This window comes from Salminus brasiliensis, chromosome 5, assembly GCF_030463535.1.
Source record: "Salminus brasiliensis chromosome 5, fSalBra1.hap2, whole genome shotgun sequence".
Classification (NCBI taxonomy): domain Eukaryota; kingdom Metazoa; phylum Chordata; class Actinopteri; order Characiformes; family Bryconidae; genus Salminus; species Salminus brasiliensis.
This window is the reverse complement of record NC_132882.1, coordinates 22,506,939-22,526,517: the sequence shown is the minus strand read 5'-3', so window position 1 is coordinate 22,526,517 and position 19,579 is coordinate 22,506,939. Positions and strand designations below refer to the sequence as shown.

The window sequence follows — 19,579 nt, the reverse complement described above, 5'->3', positions numbered from 1 at the left end:
TGATATATGTGACACCAGTTGATTCATGTGCTACTGTGCATATGTAAGCTGTCTGGCAGATTGGCCTTTTTCGTTTTATTTCTTTTCTGCAGGAAATGATTATACAGTACACCATGCTGACTTAATTGGCCATGACTGACATTAGACTGTTCTGGAAATTTGGCACTTACAGACAGGAGATGTGCTTATTAATTTCTGGCTATTTTGTCGGAAAGGCAAGAAATATACTATAAAGAATGAACAGGGCCGGAGCTGATTTGAGGAATTTTAATTTGAGGTTTAAAACTCTGTCTGAGTATTTTTCTCAGTTTAATAAAGCCAGCTGAATTGCTTGTTGCCCATGGAGTCATTCTGAATTGACAAACTGACATTGGGCATTTAAAAAATGAAGGTGCTACAAAAAGAGCGTGAAGAACCTTTTAAAGGTATACAGACTCTTCACTTGATGCTGGGCTATACCAACAGCTTAGTCAGTATAGCTATAGTAACACATCTGCTATTGTCATGTTTTTGTCTAGTTCTAGTGTATGTAAATACAATATATGTCCAAATGTTTGTGGACACTCCTTTAAACAAATGCATTCAGCTCCTGTATGTTACACCCATTGCTGACACAGATATGCAGATGCACGCACTAACAACTTGTCTACTCCCTGTAGAGAAGTACTGGCAATAGAATAGGACTCTCTGGGACAGATAAACAGGAACTTATATGTCTAAAGCCAGGCATGGGCTAGAGGGGGATAACCCACTCGCACTGAGCTGTGGAGCAGTGGAACTGTGTTTTCTGGAATGGTGCTTGTGGAGATGGGTATGAGGTGGGTTGATGATCATCCAACATAATGACCTCACTGAAATTCTTGTCGCTGAATACAATCAAAGCCTCACCACAATGCTCCAAAATCTAGTAGAAGGTTTTTCCTGGACAGTAGAGAGAGTCACTCCAACAAAAGCAGAATAAACTCTTGTAGTATCTTTCGAATGAAAAATGTCAGACAAAATGAACTGTTACTACCCATGGCCTTAATCAAGTCTAATCAACAGATTGCACTCTTCTCTTCTGCATCAACATTGCAATATTTAATATTTTTTAAATAAATAAAATATTTTTATTAAATAAATAAAACTAATGTTGTTGGAATGTATCTGTCTGGCAAAGTAAACACTGGACTCAAAAGCATGTTAACACTGCTTTCACAACCCCACACTGCTTTCACAACACACAAACCCTCTTTACTACTGATTATTAGCTTGACATGAGTGCAGTGACTGAGAAATTCATTAAAATACACAAATATAAAAATATTCTATTATTTACAATGGTTTCTATTGAGTTTTTTTTTTTTTGGGGGGGGGGATAAAAACATGAAACCATTTCATAGAATTAATATATTTCTAAAGAAGTTTAATCAGAAAGAAAATAGCATATAACCTTTAAATAACCTAGCACTCTATAAGCAATTCTCTCTGAAAGCTGTTTTGGTCTTCCAGATCTTAACTTGACCATCTCCATTCCTGATAACTGTCACTTCTTAATTACATTCTGAACTAAAGAATTGGCTACCTGAAAACTTATTGTAAATATCTTAAAAATCTTATTGTATCACTGCTGTCCAATGAAAAGACGTCCCTGGACAGTAGATACAGCTTTTCCAACAAAAGCAGGAACAACTCTTTTTTTATACCCTTCGAATTCAATCAAGTTTTGGAAGAACGTCTGCCTGTGGCCTTTATTAAGCCTAATAAACAGATCACACTCTTACATCCTTCTTTTCTGCTCAACATTGCAATATTTAATTTGCAAAGAGGGGTTTTATTTTAGCAATTCTCTCTAAAAGTTGTTTTAGTCTTTCAGGCCTCAACATGACCTCCACCACTCCTGTTAACTGTCAAATTTTAGACAAAAACTTTTGCATAGTGCTCCTGTCCTTATTTCCATCTTGAACTAAACAAAACCTACACCCAACTCTTGCTTAAAATGTTGAAAAGCATGTTTCATCTTTAGAGCTTGAGGAGTCATCTTGTCCTCACTTAACTATTCACAGTAACAGAGATTTTGACCAGGTGTGCACAAACTTTCGCATGGAACCATGTGTTGCATTGGATGGTGAACTGCCTTTATGTAACAGATATACAGAACAGTATCACATTAGGCGACATGAATTGCATTTTTAATAGAACATCATATATACATTGTCATTCCATTGCCTATAATAGATCAGCTGCTCTGTTATGGGTCAGCTTAAAGCTTAAAGCAGGGGTTTAGTTCTTCTGAAGAACAGTTATTAGACACATCAGACACAAACTGCTTCCACTGGTGGAGATATCTGTATTGTTATAAGTGATTCAAATAATATTTCAGCACAGAAGAGTAACAGGTACAGAGACAAAAACAAAAGGAATTGTCACCAAACACAAAAGTACAAAATTGAATCAATAAATAAATCAAATATATACCATATAAATGTAATAGCTATGCGAAGGCTATGTCTTCTTTATTTACTTCTTATTTTTTTGTTCCTTTTTTTCATTTTTTAATCTGTAGCTGGTATCATAACCTTTTTCTAACACATTTAATGGTGAAGGAGTCAATACTGAAAATACAGTAACGTTTCATTTTAATATTATCATTAGATAAACTCACCAACTATGTACACATGAGCTTGTGGCCATGCTAGTTAAACAACTAAACTTTATCGTTATCCACAATATACAGTTAGAGCGGTCAACAAAGCGGTCTGGACGTAAACATCTTGTGCCGAGAATAAAATACTTTGCAACTATGCCTGGTACTGGAGTACTCTCAGAAATGTACAGAGCCAACAGAAAAGGCGATACATGGTGTATTCCACCTCCTTCGATGGGTGTGTGTAATTTTACATAAATACAGACGAGTCTCTCTCTCTTTCTCTTTCTCTCTCTTTCTCAGGGCATTTTTAACACACTCTTCATCCAGTCATTGTGATGTGCTCTCTGCTCTCTTACTCTCAGGCTCATCCTCCAACCTTTAAGTCCATGACTCCTTCTCTCCTCTTCCAGCTCTGCTTTTCCCCTTTCCTTGTCTTTTCTTCCTCAGACTGGATGGGCACAGCTGCTGGACAGTTTCTATGATGCCAAAAAGGGTCTCGGGTTGGGGTGCGTGTCACCGGCACGAGGGAAAGCAGCAGGAGTCACAAAGAGACAGCGTATGTGTGTGTATGTGTATATATGTGCACAGCATGAGGGTGAGAAACTACATGTGGTTGTGTGTGGGTGCATCTATGGGTGTGCATCTGCATGTGTGTGTGTGTGTCAGTGTAAGTGTGTGTTGAGCAGCGGCTAGCAGCTTTCTGATCTTTGTTCTATGGGGTATCTCAGTCTTTACTGGCTCGCCCTCAGTGAGGCCAGGTGATCGCTGTGCTGGTTCTGGGCTCGGAGGTGCAGCCTCTGCTTGTTCTTCTTCTTCTGGTCTTTGGATTTGTGCCTCCCTGATCCCCCTGCAGCAGACACACACAAAAGAGAAAAAAGACAATGTTGTAAGTGACCAAGAAACATATCAAAATAATGGTTCAGAAGTTTGGAACCCCCACTGACAATTTGGAAACAACACAACCTTAAAATCACATATATAAACATAATTTTAACACTTGCTGGGAATGTGTTGTACAAAGCAAAACTAAAAATGCAATTTGGCTGCAAAATAAATGTATAAAATGACTTCAATACATTGGCCCTGTGTACCTCCACAGCTTGCAGATGTTACAAAAATGAATTAATTGACATATATTTAAGCCCTTTTAGCTCTGGCCATCCAACGTTAATTTTATGCATATCAGTCTTAAAGGCACATTGGCAAAAACTTTTTTAGTATAGATCTACATTGGAATCATTATATTTAATCTAAAACAAACAATACATTATATAGAAAAAAGTATTGGGACACCTGCTCATTCATTGTTACCTAGGTTCGTGTTTATCTGCACTAGAGAGTCCTTTTCTATTGGCGATATTTTTTTACAGTGGCTAGACAAGCTGTGTTTGTGCATTTGCACATCTGCACAAACTTAAAATAGCTGAAAGCATTCATTAGAAGGGGCGTCCACAAACATTTGGACATACAGTGTATTTGACAGCACTTAACGAGAGAAGGGAGGGACGGAACAGAAACAGAAAATTATAAATTGTCTTTGAAAGTTGGACGGTGGAGAGTAATGCTTTGCAGATTTTCTGTTTTCTTGACAAAGTACGTCTTACAAATAATGAATGGTACCTAACTGCATTAGGTACAGGGTGTCCGGTACTAATTAATGGATGAATTTGCTCTGCTTGCTGCCTTGCTTCACAGCTGATGAGAGTCAATAAGGTGGATGAAGCTCTTTTTTCTTTGTTTTCTAGAACGCATTCACTGGAAGGGTCCACAAACATTTGGATATAGAGTGAACTTTTGATGATCCACTGTAGATGCTTGTAGATTGCTTTAATTCAACTAAATATCTCCTTAGAGCAACTCCACCTCAACTTCAACCCAACGTCTATACGTGACCCTAACTTCAAAATTCACAGAGTGTTTCCAGATTATTATCCAGTTTGTTAATAAGCGGTCTGTCCATCATCTGTAGTGAATCTGTATAAAAACAGAGTACCGACAAACATTACTATGTTCCGTTTACTTGATTCACGTGAACTGCTTCTTAAACTGTGACACAAAAGTTGCCAGAAACGAGCCCCAAACTGACTGACCTCCTCACCCCCTTCCCCGAGCTCTCACACCAGCGCAAATGCAGTGAAGCGAGAAGAGCAGAGGAAATTGCATAACGCTAGTTCACCCTCTCAGCCAGTCTTAAACTTGGCCTAATGAAGCCCAGGTGTCAGCAGAGCATGCTGGGAAAGTAAGAGCTGTGATAGGAGCACCATGACTCCTCCAACCAAAAGCGATCGGTAGCTCGAAAACCATAACAAGTGAAGTAAACATGGGCATGTGTGAGTGGGTGGGCATGTGTTTGATGTATGTGGGTGGGTGGGGGCGTATACCTAAGATTACATCTAACACTATTTGAAAAGTAGCCAGGCTTGGAGGTTGATATGATGGACAGACATCAGAAGGCTGTTTCACATCTCTCAGAAGGCTGTTTCACATCTCTCTGCTTCTATAGCTCTTTATTACCTTTAGTACTTTTTACTTTTTTAATTTATCCCCTACCCTATTTATTGTTTAGTGTAATTTTCCTTTAGTTTAATACTGTAAATAATCTGTGTTCTGTGTTTTTGTTACTTGTCATACGTGTTGCTCACACCAAGACAAATTCCTTGTATGTGTAACATACTTGGTGAAATAAAGAGATTCTGAATTCTGATTCTGATTCTGAAGGCTCTTTCTATGGGTCACACACAGTGAGAGTGCACGGAAGTAAGCTGTTGAAAGTGATCTCCTCTGTAGTCAGCTTTCAGCGCACGGCTTAATGTCTCCTTATTGCCCTTGTTTAGGCCGTTTAGCACAGCAAAACGAGGCAGGCCCGAGTAATGTGTGGCACGTTTATCTGAAACGAGCCACTCTCACACACGGCCGGCTGCTTTGGCTCGAGCAGCAGCCCGATTGCCATTCCCAGCACAGCACTGTAAATTCTTTGAAAATGATTTTCTTAAGTGGAAACAACCCTGAGAAAAAGAGCGCGGCTGGTTTTGTGCTTCGCAGTGGCACACACACTAACACACACACACACAAAAATGTAACGATTTCGCTTAATGTTCCAAGGGCAATTTCCTGCTATTAATCCAATCACACTATTTTTGGGACTAAAATCTTGTAGTTTAGCAATTTGGCAGGATGTGAGAATGTTGTCTTCACGCAATGGCTTGTTATTTGTCCAGAGAGGCCTCCAAAACCCTCCGCTCCCACAGCCCTACAGTGCCCTAATTTAAGCCTCACTATTCAGGCAGCTGTGATGATTTCCATGAGCCTCATTTAAAAACACAAAAGTTGCTGAAGTTCTTTGATAAATGTCACTTTCTATTACAGTGAGTTACTGCAAGGTTATGCCTCTGTGCAGACGCAACTTGGTGTACAAGAACATCTGGACCATAGGCTTGTGTTTTCACTAATTGCCGTTTAAAGAGAGCTCTTTTTCATCCGAAACAGTGTTGCTATGTGCTTTATAAACAGAGCTTTTGCTGCAATCAGCTCAAGATGAATTACATTTGATGTCAATAAAGCACACAGTTCCGCATTAAAAAAAAGGTCTCTGTAGCAGACCAGAACATGGTCTTTCCTCCTAGCGTTAGAGCAATTGCTTGTTAAGCTGTAAAGTATACACATATGCTGTATAGTCTATATTTGAATGTGTGCAGAGTTTGACTTTGCTTTCTACATGCACAATGCTCATAAGAATAAAGGTGCTACACCCGATGCCATAGAAGAAATACTTCTGGTATCCATGATAAACCATTTGAAGAACCATTTGAGAAGTTGAATAACCATTCAATTGGCTAGGGTGCCTTCAGGATGACTTTACAATGACTTCTTTAAACCTTTAAAAGGTTCTTGATATATATATATATAGCTCTATTAAAAAAGGGTTCCTAATGGGACCGGAAATGTTCCTCTAGGGCACTGCTAAAGGAACCCTCTGTAGCACCTTTACTTTTAAGAATGTACTCAAAAATACATCAATAACTTCCAATTACCACTGAGATCCTGACAAGTAATGAGCCTCCAGTCTGTTTTCCAAAACTCCAGAGAACAATATGAATGACTGAATGATGAACTTATGACATTAACTGATCAATGTTAGGTCTGTTACAGTCCAATTTAGCTAAAACTCATTACGAACTAAGGGCTCCACTCCGAGCACAGTGTCCTTACAATTTGCTCAATGCAGCAATCCAGTGTTTTGTGACTGGTATGTGAGAAATCTTATTGAATGACATGAGATGGAGTGATAACTTACTGTCTTGGGAAATTCTCTGAAAATACTGAGCCATATTTCATAATATTTCATATCTGACAGCTAGAGGGCAACCCACACCAACCGAAAGCGCCCTCAAAGCAATGCTTGAGATGGAAAATTAAATCAAGATCTGAACCTGAGATCTGAAACCATCTCAATCTCATTTTCAACCACGTGCGATACTGATTGAATAATCAATTATTTGAAAGTTGTTTATGATTAACTGTCAATCAAATGAAATCACATATGAACGTTTCCCCAGGCTGATATGCTTTCAGAGGCAGTGTAGCGAAGGTAGACTGCAGTAACTTGGATACAAGTGGGAAACAGGAGCTAAACTGTGGACACTAAATACATCCGCTCTAAAGTTATTTGAATGAAGGCTGAAGTAAACACACGGCCATATGCCATAAGAAGGGCTTTTAATCTGTAAACATTCTGGTGCAGTAAAACAAACTTTCTTTGGACTCCGAGACTGCTTTTCTTCCGTAGACAAAAACTACCATCTGCCCAGAGAGCCTCGTTTCCATGTGAATTTTAACAAATAAATTAGGGTGAATGCTAACTGAAAACAATGACTGCACATGCATGGGTATGCTACTCTCAGGCTACCAAATCTTCCTCAGTCCACATGGGAAATCATGGGTTACCACTCTTTGGCCAGGGAGAGCACGCTGATCCTTTGAGCTTGTAAGTCTTTGTGTGAGAGGTGTGTGCATTTCATTTTCATGTGTCTTTAAAAAAAAACAACCAAAAAATCCAAACAAATGAAAAGGATTTTAGAAATAGCTTCACCCCCTCAGTGAGTCTTATCAGCTGTCAGGCAGAGCAAGATTACTCATAAATTAATAAGGTACATTTTAATATATGCTATGCTAGTACGGTACACCCTGTACCTAATGCATCTAGGTAACATTAATTATTATTATATTATTATAAGTATTTTATGGAAAATCTGCAAATCTTGACTCTCCGCCATCCAACTTTCAAAGGCAATTCATCACCCTTTCTAATGAATGCATTCAGGTACCTGGAGTTGTACCCATTGCTGGCATAGATGTGCAAATGCACACTCCCAGACAAAACTTTACTAGATGTAGAGAAGTATCACCTATAGAATAGGACACTTAGAGCACATAAACATGAACCTATTAGAACCATGACTAGTGCCAGGTGTGGGCTAGAGGGGTATAAGGCCCCTCAGAATAGAGCTGTGGAGCAGTGGATCCTTACAGCAATCATCTAAAATCTAGTAGAAAGCCTTCCCTGGACAGTCGAGACAGTTACTCCAACAAAAGCAGGATAAACTCCTTTTTAATACCCTTGATTTTGGAAAAAACAATGAATGAACAGGTGTCCCAATACTTTTGTCCACAGTGAATCACAAGCAGTAGAGTTTAGGGACACCTGCTCATTTATTCAAAAAAGAGACAGAGGCAATAAACAATGTTCAGTACAGGTGGATTAATTGACAGTTAATCACATGAGATGAGGTTCTTCTATTGCATCGCTCAGAGAACCCTTTGTAGCACCTTTATTTTTAAGCGTGTACAGGAAAAAAAAACTTGCTCCCAAGCCAGAGAACATCCTGAAGCTGCTTCGAGGGTTATAAGAGAGAGAGAGAGAGAGGGAGAGAGCGAGGGAGAGAGATAGGAACAAAGTGTGAGAGATAAAGAGAGATAAAGAAGGCGAGCGAGAAAGAGAGATAACAAAAGAAAGAGATAGAGAGAAAAGAAGAAGCGAAAGACTGGACTTCAGAGAACGGCAAAGTCTACCTGTTATCAGAGAGGCCATGACCTAATGAAAAGAGAGCTATTTGGTCTGTTGTCCAGCCCAAAGTGACTTCATCTGGATGACTCAAGTAGTTCAGGAATCGAAAGGCCTAATCTTATCAGTGCAGCATGCGGTTTAAGCAAATCGATGACTGACCTCAGGAAGGCATTACGAGAGAGCGGTAAATGGGCCTCTCTGCGAAGGCTCTCTGTGCCTTCTGCTCAAAACCTTCTCATCTTTCAAGGGACCAACAATTAATAACTGTCTTCTTCATCCCCCCCCTCCCCCCCCCACTACCACCACCCACCCACCAAAAAATGTGGAAAGAGGGATGAAGTGAGTGCGAGGGAGAAAAAGAGAGAAAATGGGATGATTTTGAGGAGATTGGGGGTAGGCTTTAGGCACGGTAAAGCCAGCATTTTTTTGGCAGCTCATCGTTTTCATAAACACACCAAAGCAAAAGCCATTATTTGTGCACGAAGGAGAGGACTACTGGCGCCAGTGAGATTTGATTTCAGTGGCAGAAATTGGATTAGCAGCCATTAAGGGCCTCCTCACACATACATTTATAATGCCGTGAAGGGGAACGTAGCTACAGCCAGCTCCCCTCAGCTCATGCTGTGGACTCCTCTGTCTGGAAGAGGATACACAGCACTCGCAAAGTCCTGTATGCTTGTGGACCCGTGTGTGAGTGTGTGTCAGAGACGGTCTGTCAAAAAAAGTATGTGTTTAGTTCATATATCTCTCACAATCTTCCTTATACTGCATATTTCCTGCAAGAAATATGGAAAATATGGGACTTTTACATTAAAAAATTCACATTTGTTTGTCTTTTTTATTTTCTATTATTATTACTATTATTGTTTGACATTCAGAATAGTCCTAATGTTAAATCGCTGAGGGGGCCAAACATCATAACCAATTACCTAATTTGCTGTTAGTCCTGTTGTGCCACCAAAAGCACTCCAACCCACTGAGATACGAACTCCACAAGATCTCAGAAGGTGCCCTAGCATTCTGCACATTGTGAGGTGGGTCCTCTGTGGAATTTGGATGCTTGATCAAATTGAGATCTGGGAAAATGGTGTTCATGGTAAACCCATAGAAGTCTTCTTCATGTTCCCCAAACCATTTCCAAAGAATGTGCTGCAGGGCACATTATCCTGCTGGAAGAGGCAGCTGTCACTGAGGAATAGCATTGCTGTGAAAAAGTTTACTGTCTGCAACAGTGTTTAGGTAGATGGCTTGTGACGAGCAGACATCCACACAAATACTTGGACCCAGCTACCCAGCAGAACACTGTCCAGGGCTTCACATTCCCTCCACCTGCTTCTCTCCTTCCCACAGTACATTCTGGTGCCATTACTACCCCGGGTAAACACCTACCAGGTCATGATGTAAATGAAAACACAGCCACCTTCCAGCCATGCATTTTTGACAGTGGACAGGAGTTAGCATGGGTAATCTGACTGGTCTGCAGCTATGCAGCCCCACAAACAGCAAAACATAATGCACTGTGTGTTGTGACGGATTCCTCTTGTAGGCCTCATAAAGACTTTCAATGATTTGTATGTATGAGAAAATGTATGTATGAGAAAATCTTTGAGAACTGAAATGAAAGAGAAAAGGAAAGGGAGATACAGAGAAAGATAACTGAACTGAGAGAGAGCAGGAGAGAGAGAGAGAGAGAGAGAGAGAGAGAGAGGGAGGGAGGGAGAGAGAGATCAGAGAGAACCAGTACAAGCAGGACTGAGAGAGATGGAGATGACTGATAACAGAGAAGTGAAAAGCAAGGATGGAGGACGATCCTGGAGAAGACGTTCATCTTGCCAGCCAGCTGACAAGAGGCTTCTCTGCAAAGCTTCACTTAGCCTAACAAGATTACTCTGGATCGCACTTCTTCCTCTCTCCCTCTCTCTCTCTTTCCCTCTTTCCCTGCTGTGCTCTGCTTACTATCAGGCAGGGTGATTTAAAACACATGCAACCCAGCTGAAAATAGCTAATGTTCAGATTAGGTGCGTCATTATTTTCTCATTCTACATGATGGTAGAGGAGTTGTCAGGAGATTAAGAAGCAGGTTAGTGCACCCCCCTGACTTACTGAGGCTTCATTTAACAGATGACAAGTGAAAGCGAAAAATAAGTGACGCTAAATCTTAGCGACTTTAGAAAGCAGCATGACAACATTGGCCAGTTTTAGGGTTTTACTGACAGTGAAGCTTTATTAAAATTGTAGAAATAAATAGAGGAACCACTTTTGGTTCCATAAAGCAAACATGCAAGCCTTTAAAGCACCTTATTTGCTAGAAATGATGTGCATGATTTTATGCAGCAAAGTGGGACTACAAAAGTGTTGTGCTATATATCATATAGGGCCTGTTTACACCTGGCGCTAACATGCGTATTGTATCCGAATAGTATCTGGATACACTTTGACCGGATTCTGTTGACACTGTTGACACCAGAATGACATCATTATTTCTGTTTTACTTCCTGTGAACAACAGTTTCTCATCAAAATTGTGCTGCTCCGGGAGACTGTAAACAGTTTAGAGTAGTGGTGGTAGTTGTACAATGCGGCGGAACAATAGATGGGTCTTGCATTTCTATGACGGCTTTATCAGAAAAGTCTATTTAAATCACAAGGGAACAAACTTTTTAATACTGCCCCCTTCCTACTGGTAAATAAGCACAAGCACACAGACAAGGACAGACAGAGATGTCTTCGGGATGTTTACAACTGGCTTTTCATGCAGACAAGTGAAATCCACCAAAAATGCACATTAATGGCAGGTGTAAACAGGTCCTATATATCTTACATTTACGGCATCTTCCATCCACACAACTTATAATCAGCACATAATCACAAGTCTTAAGTCAAAATGCTAAAGTTCAAAGTTGTAAGCAATCAATTCAAAAGACTAGTCATCTTTACTGACAGGACTGCAGCGTAGTGGGTAACAACACCACCTTTGCCATGTTAGACTAGATCTTGATTCCCTGGTTGAGCAAACACACCATGCTACACCAAAAAGAGTTCCTAAACAAGACTCTCCATGCTACATTCTCCAACCTACAGAACATGAGTCAAACGTAAGTCTCTCTGGAAAAGAGCATCAGGCAGATGCCACAAATGTAAACATATTAGACAACTCGATGAGCTGGATGAGTGAAAACCTTCAAAGCTAGATGAAAATCTCTGCAGTTAGATGAAGCTGCCAGGCAACCCTCAACAAAACTGTCTAAGCTTTTCCTCTTGAACAGCAGCCCCCAATCCTGTCCTCATAGAGTTACAGAAGCAGATGCCCCGACTACCATGAACTGGCTGATGTGACTGCCACAGAAAACCCAAATAGAAGGAGAGTGCAGCAATACCGCAAATGTGGTCTGCTATCTTTCTGCCTGACTCACCCGCACATCTGGGCCTAAGTAGATAGAACTCCAGTCCTGTATCCCTTGGAAAATGAGACATAATTAGGTTTAGTTACGTTTAATTACTGTCTAAATGTTATGTCGCATTTCTGACGAATGACTTAAAAAGTCTGGCTGCTTTATCAAACAGCTCCTCTCCTCTCTGCAAGTTTGGCTGTGTGTGTGTGTGTGTGTGTGTGTGTCACAGTCCAGGAGAGTTGGCATATTGTATGCCAGTGCCAGTGAGAGGCTGAACTCTCAGATCTTGATCACAAATGTTTAATTTGATTTGTTACACTGAATTAATGATAATAATTTCATTTCATATTCATCTAAAAGTAGAGGAACAGTTGATTGACAAGTCGCTTACTGATGTTTTTGTCAATGATGACAACATTGCCAGTTTCTGGAAAGCCTAGTGTTTCTGTTGTTACCTTTAAGAAACAAGGTCAGGTGTTACTCACTAGGTCGCCTACTAAGTAGATACATAGAAAATAGAGCTGAGTAAAGTCCTAGACCTAAATTCTACAGTGCCCCAGAATCTCTAGCTCACGAAAGAAAAACTATTAGACTGCACAGTAACTGTAAATTTTAAACCTCCTTTTCATGGTTGTCATGAAAATTGACCAATATATTTATATATATACATACATATATGCTCTGCCAAGGAAGTGACCTCTTCACACTACCATTATACAAACCATTTGACGGAACATTTGTTTCCTATTTTACCCCCTAAGCTGCATTTCCTGCAAGTGATGTAGGTGGTGGGAAGCACGGCACGGTGTGTGCCTGTGTCTGTGTGTACCTCAGCCAATAAGAACACAGTACTTTCCCTATCAGAGAAGCTAGACCTCAGTTTCTCCATGAATGTCATAACTGTAAAATACTGAGAACAGCTAGACCGGTAAAGACAATAGGTGTAACAATAAAAAAGTGAGTAAAAAATCTGATTTGTCTTTCCATTTAAAAACAATTCAGTTTGATCTGTTTTTATTTTCTTTTCTTTTTTAACAATCTGTTTAGGCAGAGGTGCAAGAAAGCACATGTCTGTCTTAGAAAATGTAGAGATTCATGGTTCAAGTTAATGTACCTTTACCTCAGCACTTCTGAAAAGCTTATTCATATTTTCTGTAAAATTCTATTTATTAAAATAAATGCAAATAAACATATATATAGCAAAATGTGAGCTAGTCCAATGAACATGGGTATGGTTCTGGATTTTCCAGACATTTTAGCCACTTATAGAATATATGAGTGGCTAATATATAGAACTTTAGAAGTTTTAGGAGGTATAAGACATTAAACAGTCAGTCAGTGATAGCTGATGTACTGAATGTGGGAGAAATGGACAGGCATAAAGAGCAGAGTGACTTTTATAAGTCTTCAGTTTTACAAAGTCTTTACAAAACCATTGCAGAAACACATACGAAACAGTATGTTTTGGGAATTGAGCATCCCAGGCGTAGGGCTACAAAGGTTCTCCCCTCCGGTCTGAACCAACAGAACGACTTCTATGGCACAAGTCACAGAATTGTTTTATGATGGTTACCTGAAGAATATGGCACAACACAGTGTTTATGGTGCTGGTGCTGCAAACCCATGCTTACTTCCAAAAGTGCCTAATATTCACTTACTAAAAAAGGCCAGAGAAGAAACAAGTGTTGTGGACTGATGAAACTGTGAAATATAGGGGCATGGGGTTGGGGGTGCTGTATCAGGTTTTGGGTTGTGTTGTGTTGCTGTGTTATTGTCCCCTGACCTAAATGTGGATTGTTGGCTTTCCAACAGTCTAAAGCTGACAGCAGGAGGTGAGAGTCAACTCAGGAAAACCATACATATCTCCATCATGTAACTTATCCCTCTATACATTTGGTTGGACTTTGGTAGGAAGGGGTTTATGGGCAGATTGTCCCCTCAGCAGCCCACTGTAAATTCTCTTGGTAGTCCCAAATGACTGGTGGGTCCTTACAGACACTGAAGCTGCATTATTTTGTTTAATGACAAACCTTTGGACACATCTCTCATGATCAATTTTCAATCTTGATTCAATACTTTGCATCCACATGAAAGACTGTAATGTGTTCCCCGGTGCTTTTTATAGAAATTTCACAAAGAAATTGGTAACGGGAGACAGTGGAGGATCCCTGAAGCTGATGTCGGTTGGGATTGAGACTGGTGTGTATTTGCTGTGTTTTTTGTGTTGATGCTTCTCTGCTCACTAATGCCCTGCTGTGCTCTGTTGCCTCTTTACCCCACAGGGAGCTGCAGGGGGTTGCAGAAGGAAATTGTGCAGCATGATGTGCTCTTTATATCTCATTCCAGCACAAGGCCCTTCATCCCTCTCACCCATGGGAGAGCAGCGGAGAAAATCTGCCTCATGTTTGGAGGAGGAGAGCAGGTTTTCAGAAAGAGGAAGTGGCTGTGAGGCCAAGGGGCCTCAGCAAATCAGCTAAAGCTTACACGCTAAAGCCGAGGAGTGGTAGGGGAGGGGAGCTCTGCACTTTGAAGCATTACAAGACAACACAGGCTGTAGTTGCTCTCCTTTTCCTACCTCCATTTCAGAACTTATCTCCCCAAACACCTTTCATCTGTCCAAACCTGTGTGCTCCAAAGTGGTATCCTTTAGAGAGTACCCTAAAAAAAACACAGAAGGAAACAGATCCAGCTCTTCACTACAAGCCGTGGTCAGGCCACGGGGCTCGGTATGTTTGATGTTTGGCCCTGAGAGGTCTAGAATGAGCATTTCTCCTCAAGATGAGACACTCAGCTGCTGCTTGACGGCACTCATGTGGACATCTGAGTAAAGCTGACGGCTTTTATCATCTACCTACGGGGAGCCCAGAAGCAACCCCCTCTCCTCAGAAAGCAAACACTGAGCTTTCACAACATATGGCAAACATTTTCCACTGCGTATATACACTTTCGCGGCCTTTGATTGCCATGTAATTTCAGTCACTCTTGGCACAGAGCTAGTGATAGGATGAACCAAGGTATGAAGATGTTAAGGAATGTGAGGCAGTCAGAGGACCTATTGCTGGTAAGCCCTAGCAAAGCCCAGCAGGGTCAGGACTCCACAAAGCACCACCGGGGAGAAAAATATGAGCATGTCAGGGAAAAGATCCAACCGTAACCGCAGGGAAGAGGGGATTTGTCCAACATCCAGGTATTATTCAGTCTAAACACACGAGGATGGAGGCCAGGGACTTGGACAGAGGCTGAGCTGGGGGAAAAAATACCACAAACAAACAAGCACAAAGGAGAGAGAAAAAGCACACTGACCAGCTCTGGGGATTTCTTTTACTGCAGGATGTGAACGTTAGGGATATGAAGAGCATTGTGTAAAAACAAGCATAAAATCTGCATGCAGAGAATGACGCTTCATACCAAGAGAAACAGGCAAGCTTTTGGACTGAGTGGGTCAACTTCTCAACCCTGCCATTTGTCTCAGTGCAGTTAGACTGTAAACCCTACTTGTGTGTGAGAGTCTCCTGCAATTTTGCATTCTGCGTGAGTGTACTTGATTAACCTGAGACAGACAGAGTTAAAGCACACCCAAGTGTGCCACACTTAATCACCCAGCAGCGGTGGACCTTTGTTTTGACTGGGTGTCAGCCCCATGGACATGAGTGGGTCAGGCACAACCACTTCCCTCCGGAGCCCCACTGCACCTTCATGTTCTGATTACAAGCTGTGGTGTCTCTATGAAGATACCCATAAGGGAGCGAGAGAGCCCCATAGAAAGAGAAAACAAGGGAAAGATAAACAATTCAAAGACATAAGAGGCTTAAAAGAGAAGGAGAACCATGACGAAGAGATGGGAATGGCAAACAGAAGGAATGAGAGAAAGACATAGATAGACAGAGAGACATGGGTAAAGAGAAGGAGAGAAAGACAGAGACACAGATAACTGACTACTGTCTTTGGAAGCACCTCATGCACCTATTGTCTTGTGATGGACCACATGTAAGCCTTACAGGGCCTCACCCTATAGTTCACATTTTCTCTAATGGTGAAACAATTACCATAAAATTGCACTCAAGGTGTGCATTCAAAACCAAGTGGAGGCTAATGCTTAGGCTAATACACACACGCTATAGTAATTATAGCAAATTCACTTCAGTATAAAAGTTATTTCACATCAGTAGACCAACAACAACAGCTATAAGCCACACACACACAAAATGACTTGACTGGGGCATCTAAAAGTTAGGCTGGTGCAACTGGGCTCCAGATGTTGGCGGCCATGCTGCTTGCGCACAGAAGGCGGTCCGGGTCATGCCAATGTTCAAAATGAAACAAACCCTCAACATACACACCATCAAGTGTTTGTGTGTCTGTGTATGCATGCATGAATCCTTGCGTACGTGTGTGCATGCATGAGCACACATGTTTACTGTGGACTAGGAAGACGTTATGCTGCCTTGCCATGTGTGTAAAGCATGGACATGAAAGCATGTGTGTGGGGCCCCTATGAGCACTCACAATGGGCAAAGAGGAGGGTCTGGCAGGCAGAAGGGCCAAGCTCCCACTCCTTTTGATTTAAGGACAATAACGCAGAAAAAGGGGGGTACTCATTTCTCAAAATTCAAAATCAGAATTTGTACACTAAAAGCATGTGTCCATCCCAGCTAGTAGGAAATCACATAATGCTGCGATCTCTTATATAATAAAAGAATGATTTCTCTCCCTCTCAGTATTAAGAACAGCACAGGAATCCCAAAGAGCCTATTCAGAAAAGCTGTTTCCAGATATGAAAAAAAAATCCCTCCCCAAATGGGTCATGCTTCTCCGGGTTTGAGAGGGCCGGATGACGAAGATGCTGAGAGGGGAGCTCCCCCTCACCCCGAGCCCTCTTCCACACGAGTCCACATGTTTATGGCTCATGCCTGTGGTATGACGATGGATTCTCCATATAAAAGCCAGCAGAATCATGGGGTGTTTCAAATATTGCTCTCCAAAGACAGTTGCTGACAGAATGACAGGGGCCATATTTATTTTGGTGAGGGAGCAGGGCACTTTGTGGAGAGTTAATCAGAGACTCCTAACCCCCTCCCCCCACACTCACGAGGAATGTAACCATGGCAAAACAGAGAGAAAGAAAGAGTGTGTGTGTGTAAGTGTGAGTGAGGTAGAGTGTGAGAGAGAAAGAGAGAGAGATAGTGGGGGAGAGGGCTACTGGTAACCACTCTCTATTCCTTTGGAAGATTTAATACCAGCAGAAGTTTCCATAGGCCCAATAAAATCAGCATAGACAGTGTGACTGAGGAGTGTAAAACAGGTGAGCACTTTCACACTGGGTTAGGGCACTAACCTTTTACTAACCTTTCATTCTCCAAAACAATATACTGGAGGATCTAAGTAGCATAACTATACCATACTGTTATTTATTTATTTATTTATTTATTTAGCATTTTCTGCCATGATTTTTCTATTAAAGAAAAAAGTAAATCAAGTGATCCTATTTGTACTCCCTTCCTAACACATGCACTGTCAATCAAGCTCCTCTAAAAATGAAAGCAGACTAGTAAGATTGGATTTTCCAAAGACTTCAGAATTGGACTTTAAACACAAGAGCCTTGCACTGTTCACTGATCCACCCGAGCCAGATTCGAGCTGAATCCAGCTTTGAATCCAGCAAGCAGAAACGGACAAGGTATTCTTTTCAAGAAGACGTTCAAGAAGACGGGAAGACGTTGATTTTCCCGTAACCAGGCACCCTCAGCACCGCCAGTGGATAAACCCTGAAAGCCTCAATCAGTCGACTTGGACTTAACCCCAGGATATCGGCAACAAATTCAGTTTCCTCTCTCAGTCTACTGGATTTTGTTTTTTCGATGACAAAATTATGGCCCATGACTCCCATTCAATCCACAAACTGATCTCACCCTGACTTGATTTCAGGAGAATCTTATGAGTGAATCAACACAAGGATCAATAACTACTGGCAAACATGGTTTACTGGTGACCTCAGGGTGGATGTCTGATCTTACATCCTCTAGGCTCAGATGATTGAGTGGTGGATGGAGGGGGAGTGTACTGCTGATGCGTGCACAACCACACTGAGGCAAGTTGGCGCTGAGGAGGCTCCTGCCTCAGCCCCGCAGATTCAGCTAATTAAAGGAAGATTAGTCCATGGGCCCACCAGTCACAACAGGCCTGGGCGTGGGGCAAGGATAATCACTCCGACACGGCGGCAGCCAATTAGCGAGCTCCACTTGCCCTGGGAAAGAGACTTGCCCCTGCTCTCCTGCTGGCTGCAGTCTTCTGCTGCAATATTAGCAATGCATGTAGCTGATAATTATGGTCAGAAAACTTGTAATGAAATTATTTCCCTTGTCACTCCTTGACACAGTACCATTAAAATAATAATTATGATGATAATCATGACATCATTATCAAAACCTTGTATTTTTACAATGTATATTCTGTATGAATTTTTTTGTGTGTTTGTTTATTTTATATCAAGTGTAGATTTTATGATGAATGGACAAATGAAAATGGCTCAAATTACTTGGAATAAAATCTTGATATATTAAATTTCATTAAAAGTTCAGAATGTGTATTTGTCCTGTACATTTATAATTTTAGAGATACAGTACTTGTTTTTTTTTACTGTATAGTGACAAATGCAATTTAAAAACAGCGCTATGGAGAACTGGTATTTCTTGCTCCTGGGCTCCCTCTAGAGTAATTCACACCCCTAAAAGGCTCACTCTGCACATACATTTTTTTGAGATACAGGTTTTTTCACTGACAGTGAAAAAAATATAATAAATGAGGTGGATGAGTAATTATTACCGCGTTTTACACAAATATGGCTTCATTACACAGGTTTTACACAGTGAACATTGTCCTGCCCACTTCACAAAAAGGTAAATAGTGTAGAGCCTAAAGTTGCAACAACAGAGATGCTAATTTCTGCGATCCTATTACAAGACAGTGGGGCAAATCAACACAGTAGGGGTGGGAATTTGTAGGCTGTGATGCAATTATCAACAAATTATTGATACATCTGTATGGATAATATTTTTTATACAGGACTTGTTTTTCTCACTGTGTGACACTGTGTGAAAAACACTTTGACACAGTGGGCAACTTCAGTACTCACTGGGAGGCCAGGTTAAGCATATGGGCATAGCATTTTACATGTAGGAATTCACCCAGTTCAGCAGCAACAACCATGTTGGATGTGTTATCAGTAACTAACGTGCACATGAGACGCAAGCTGACACTCATCAGTGATGAAATGCACAGTTACCATGACATAAGATTCTGTAGCAATGGATACCCACGCATCACACATTACAGCTATTCTGCCCGTTTTCTTCAGTGATTCCATGACTTTGGTTTTGGTCTTGTTGTAGAGTCTGGGGATCACTGTGCTATTAAAATTTCTTTGAGATGGGATACTGTTGTATCTTTGCTCCATAGTGCGAAACCCCTGGTTCTTAATGGACACAAATACTTGGCA

General features: G+C 41.1%; 1 protein-coding gene across 3 annotated transcripts in view; it reads right to left on the bottom strand.

Moving 5' to 3' along the window:
* Positions 1-2,110: 2,110 nt before the first annotated feature.
* The window catches only part of rspo2 (R-spondin 2), a 62,387-nt gene continuing 44,918 nt past the window's right edge, over positions 2,111-19,579 (bottom strand). For all 3 annotated transcript variants that reach the window (XM_072678848.1, XM_072678846.1, XM_072678847.1), the window contains one exon: positions 2,111-3,476. In XM_072678848.1, the coding sequence (XP_072534949.1) occupies positions 3,361-3,476 (116 nt within the window). In that variant the 3' untranslated portion in view covers positions 2,111-3,360. The remainder of the gene's footprint in view (positions 3,477-19,579) is intronic.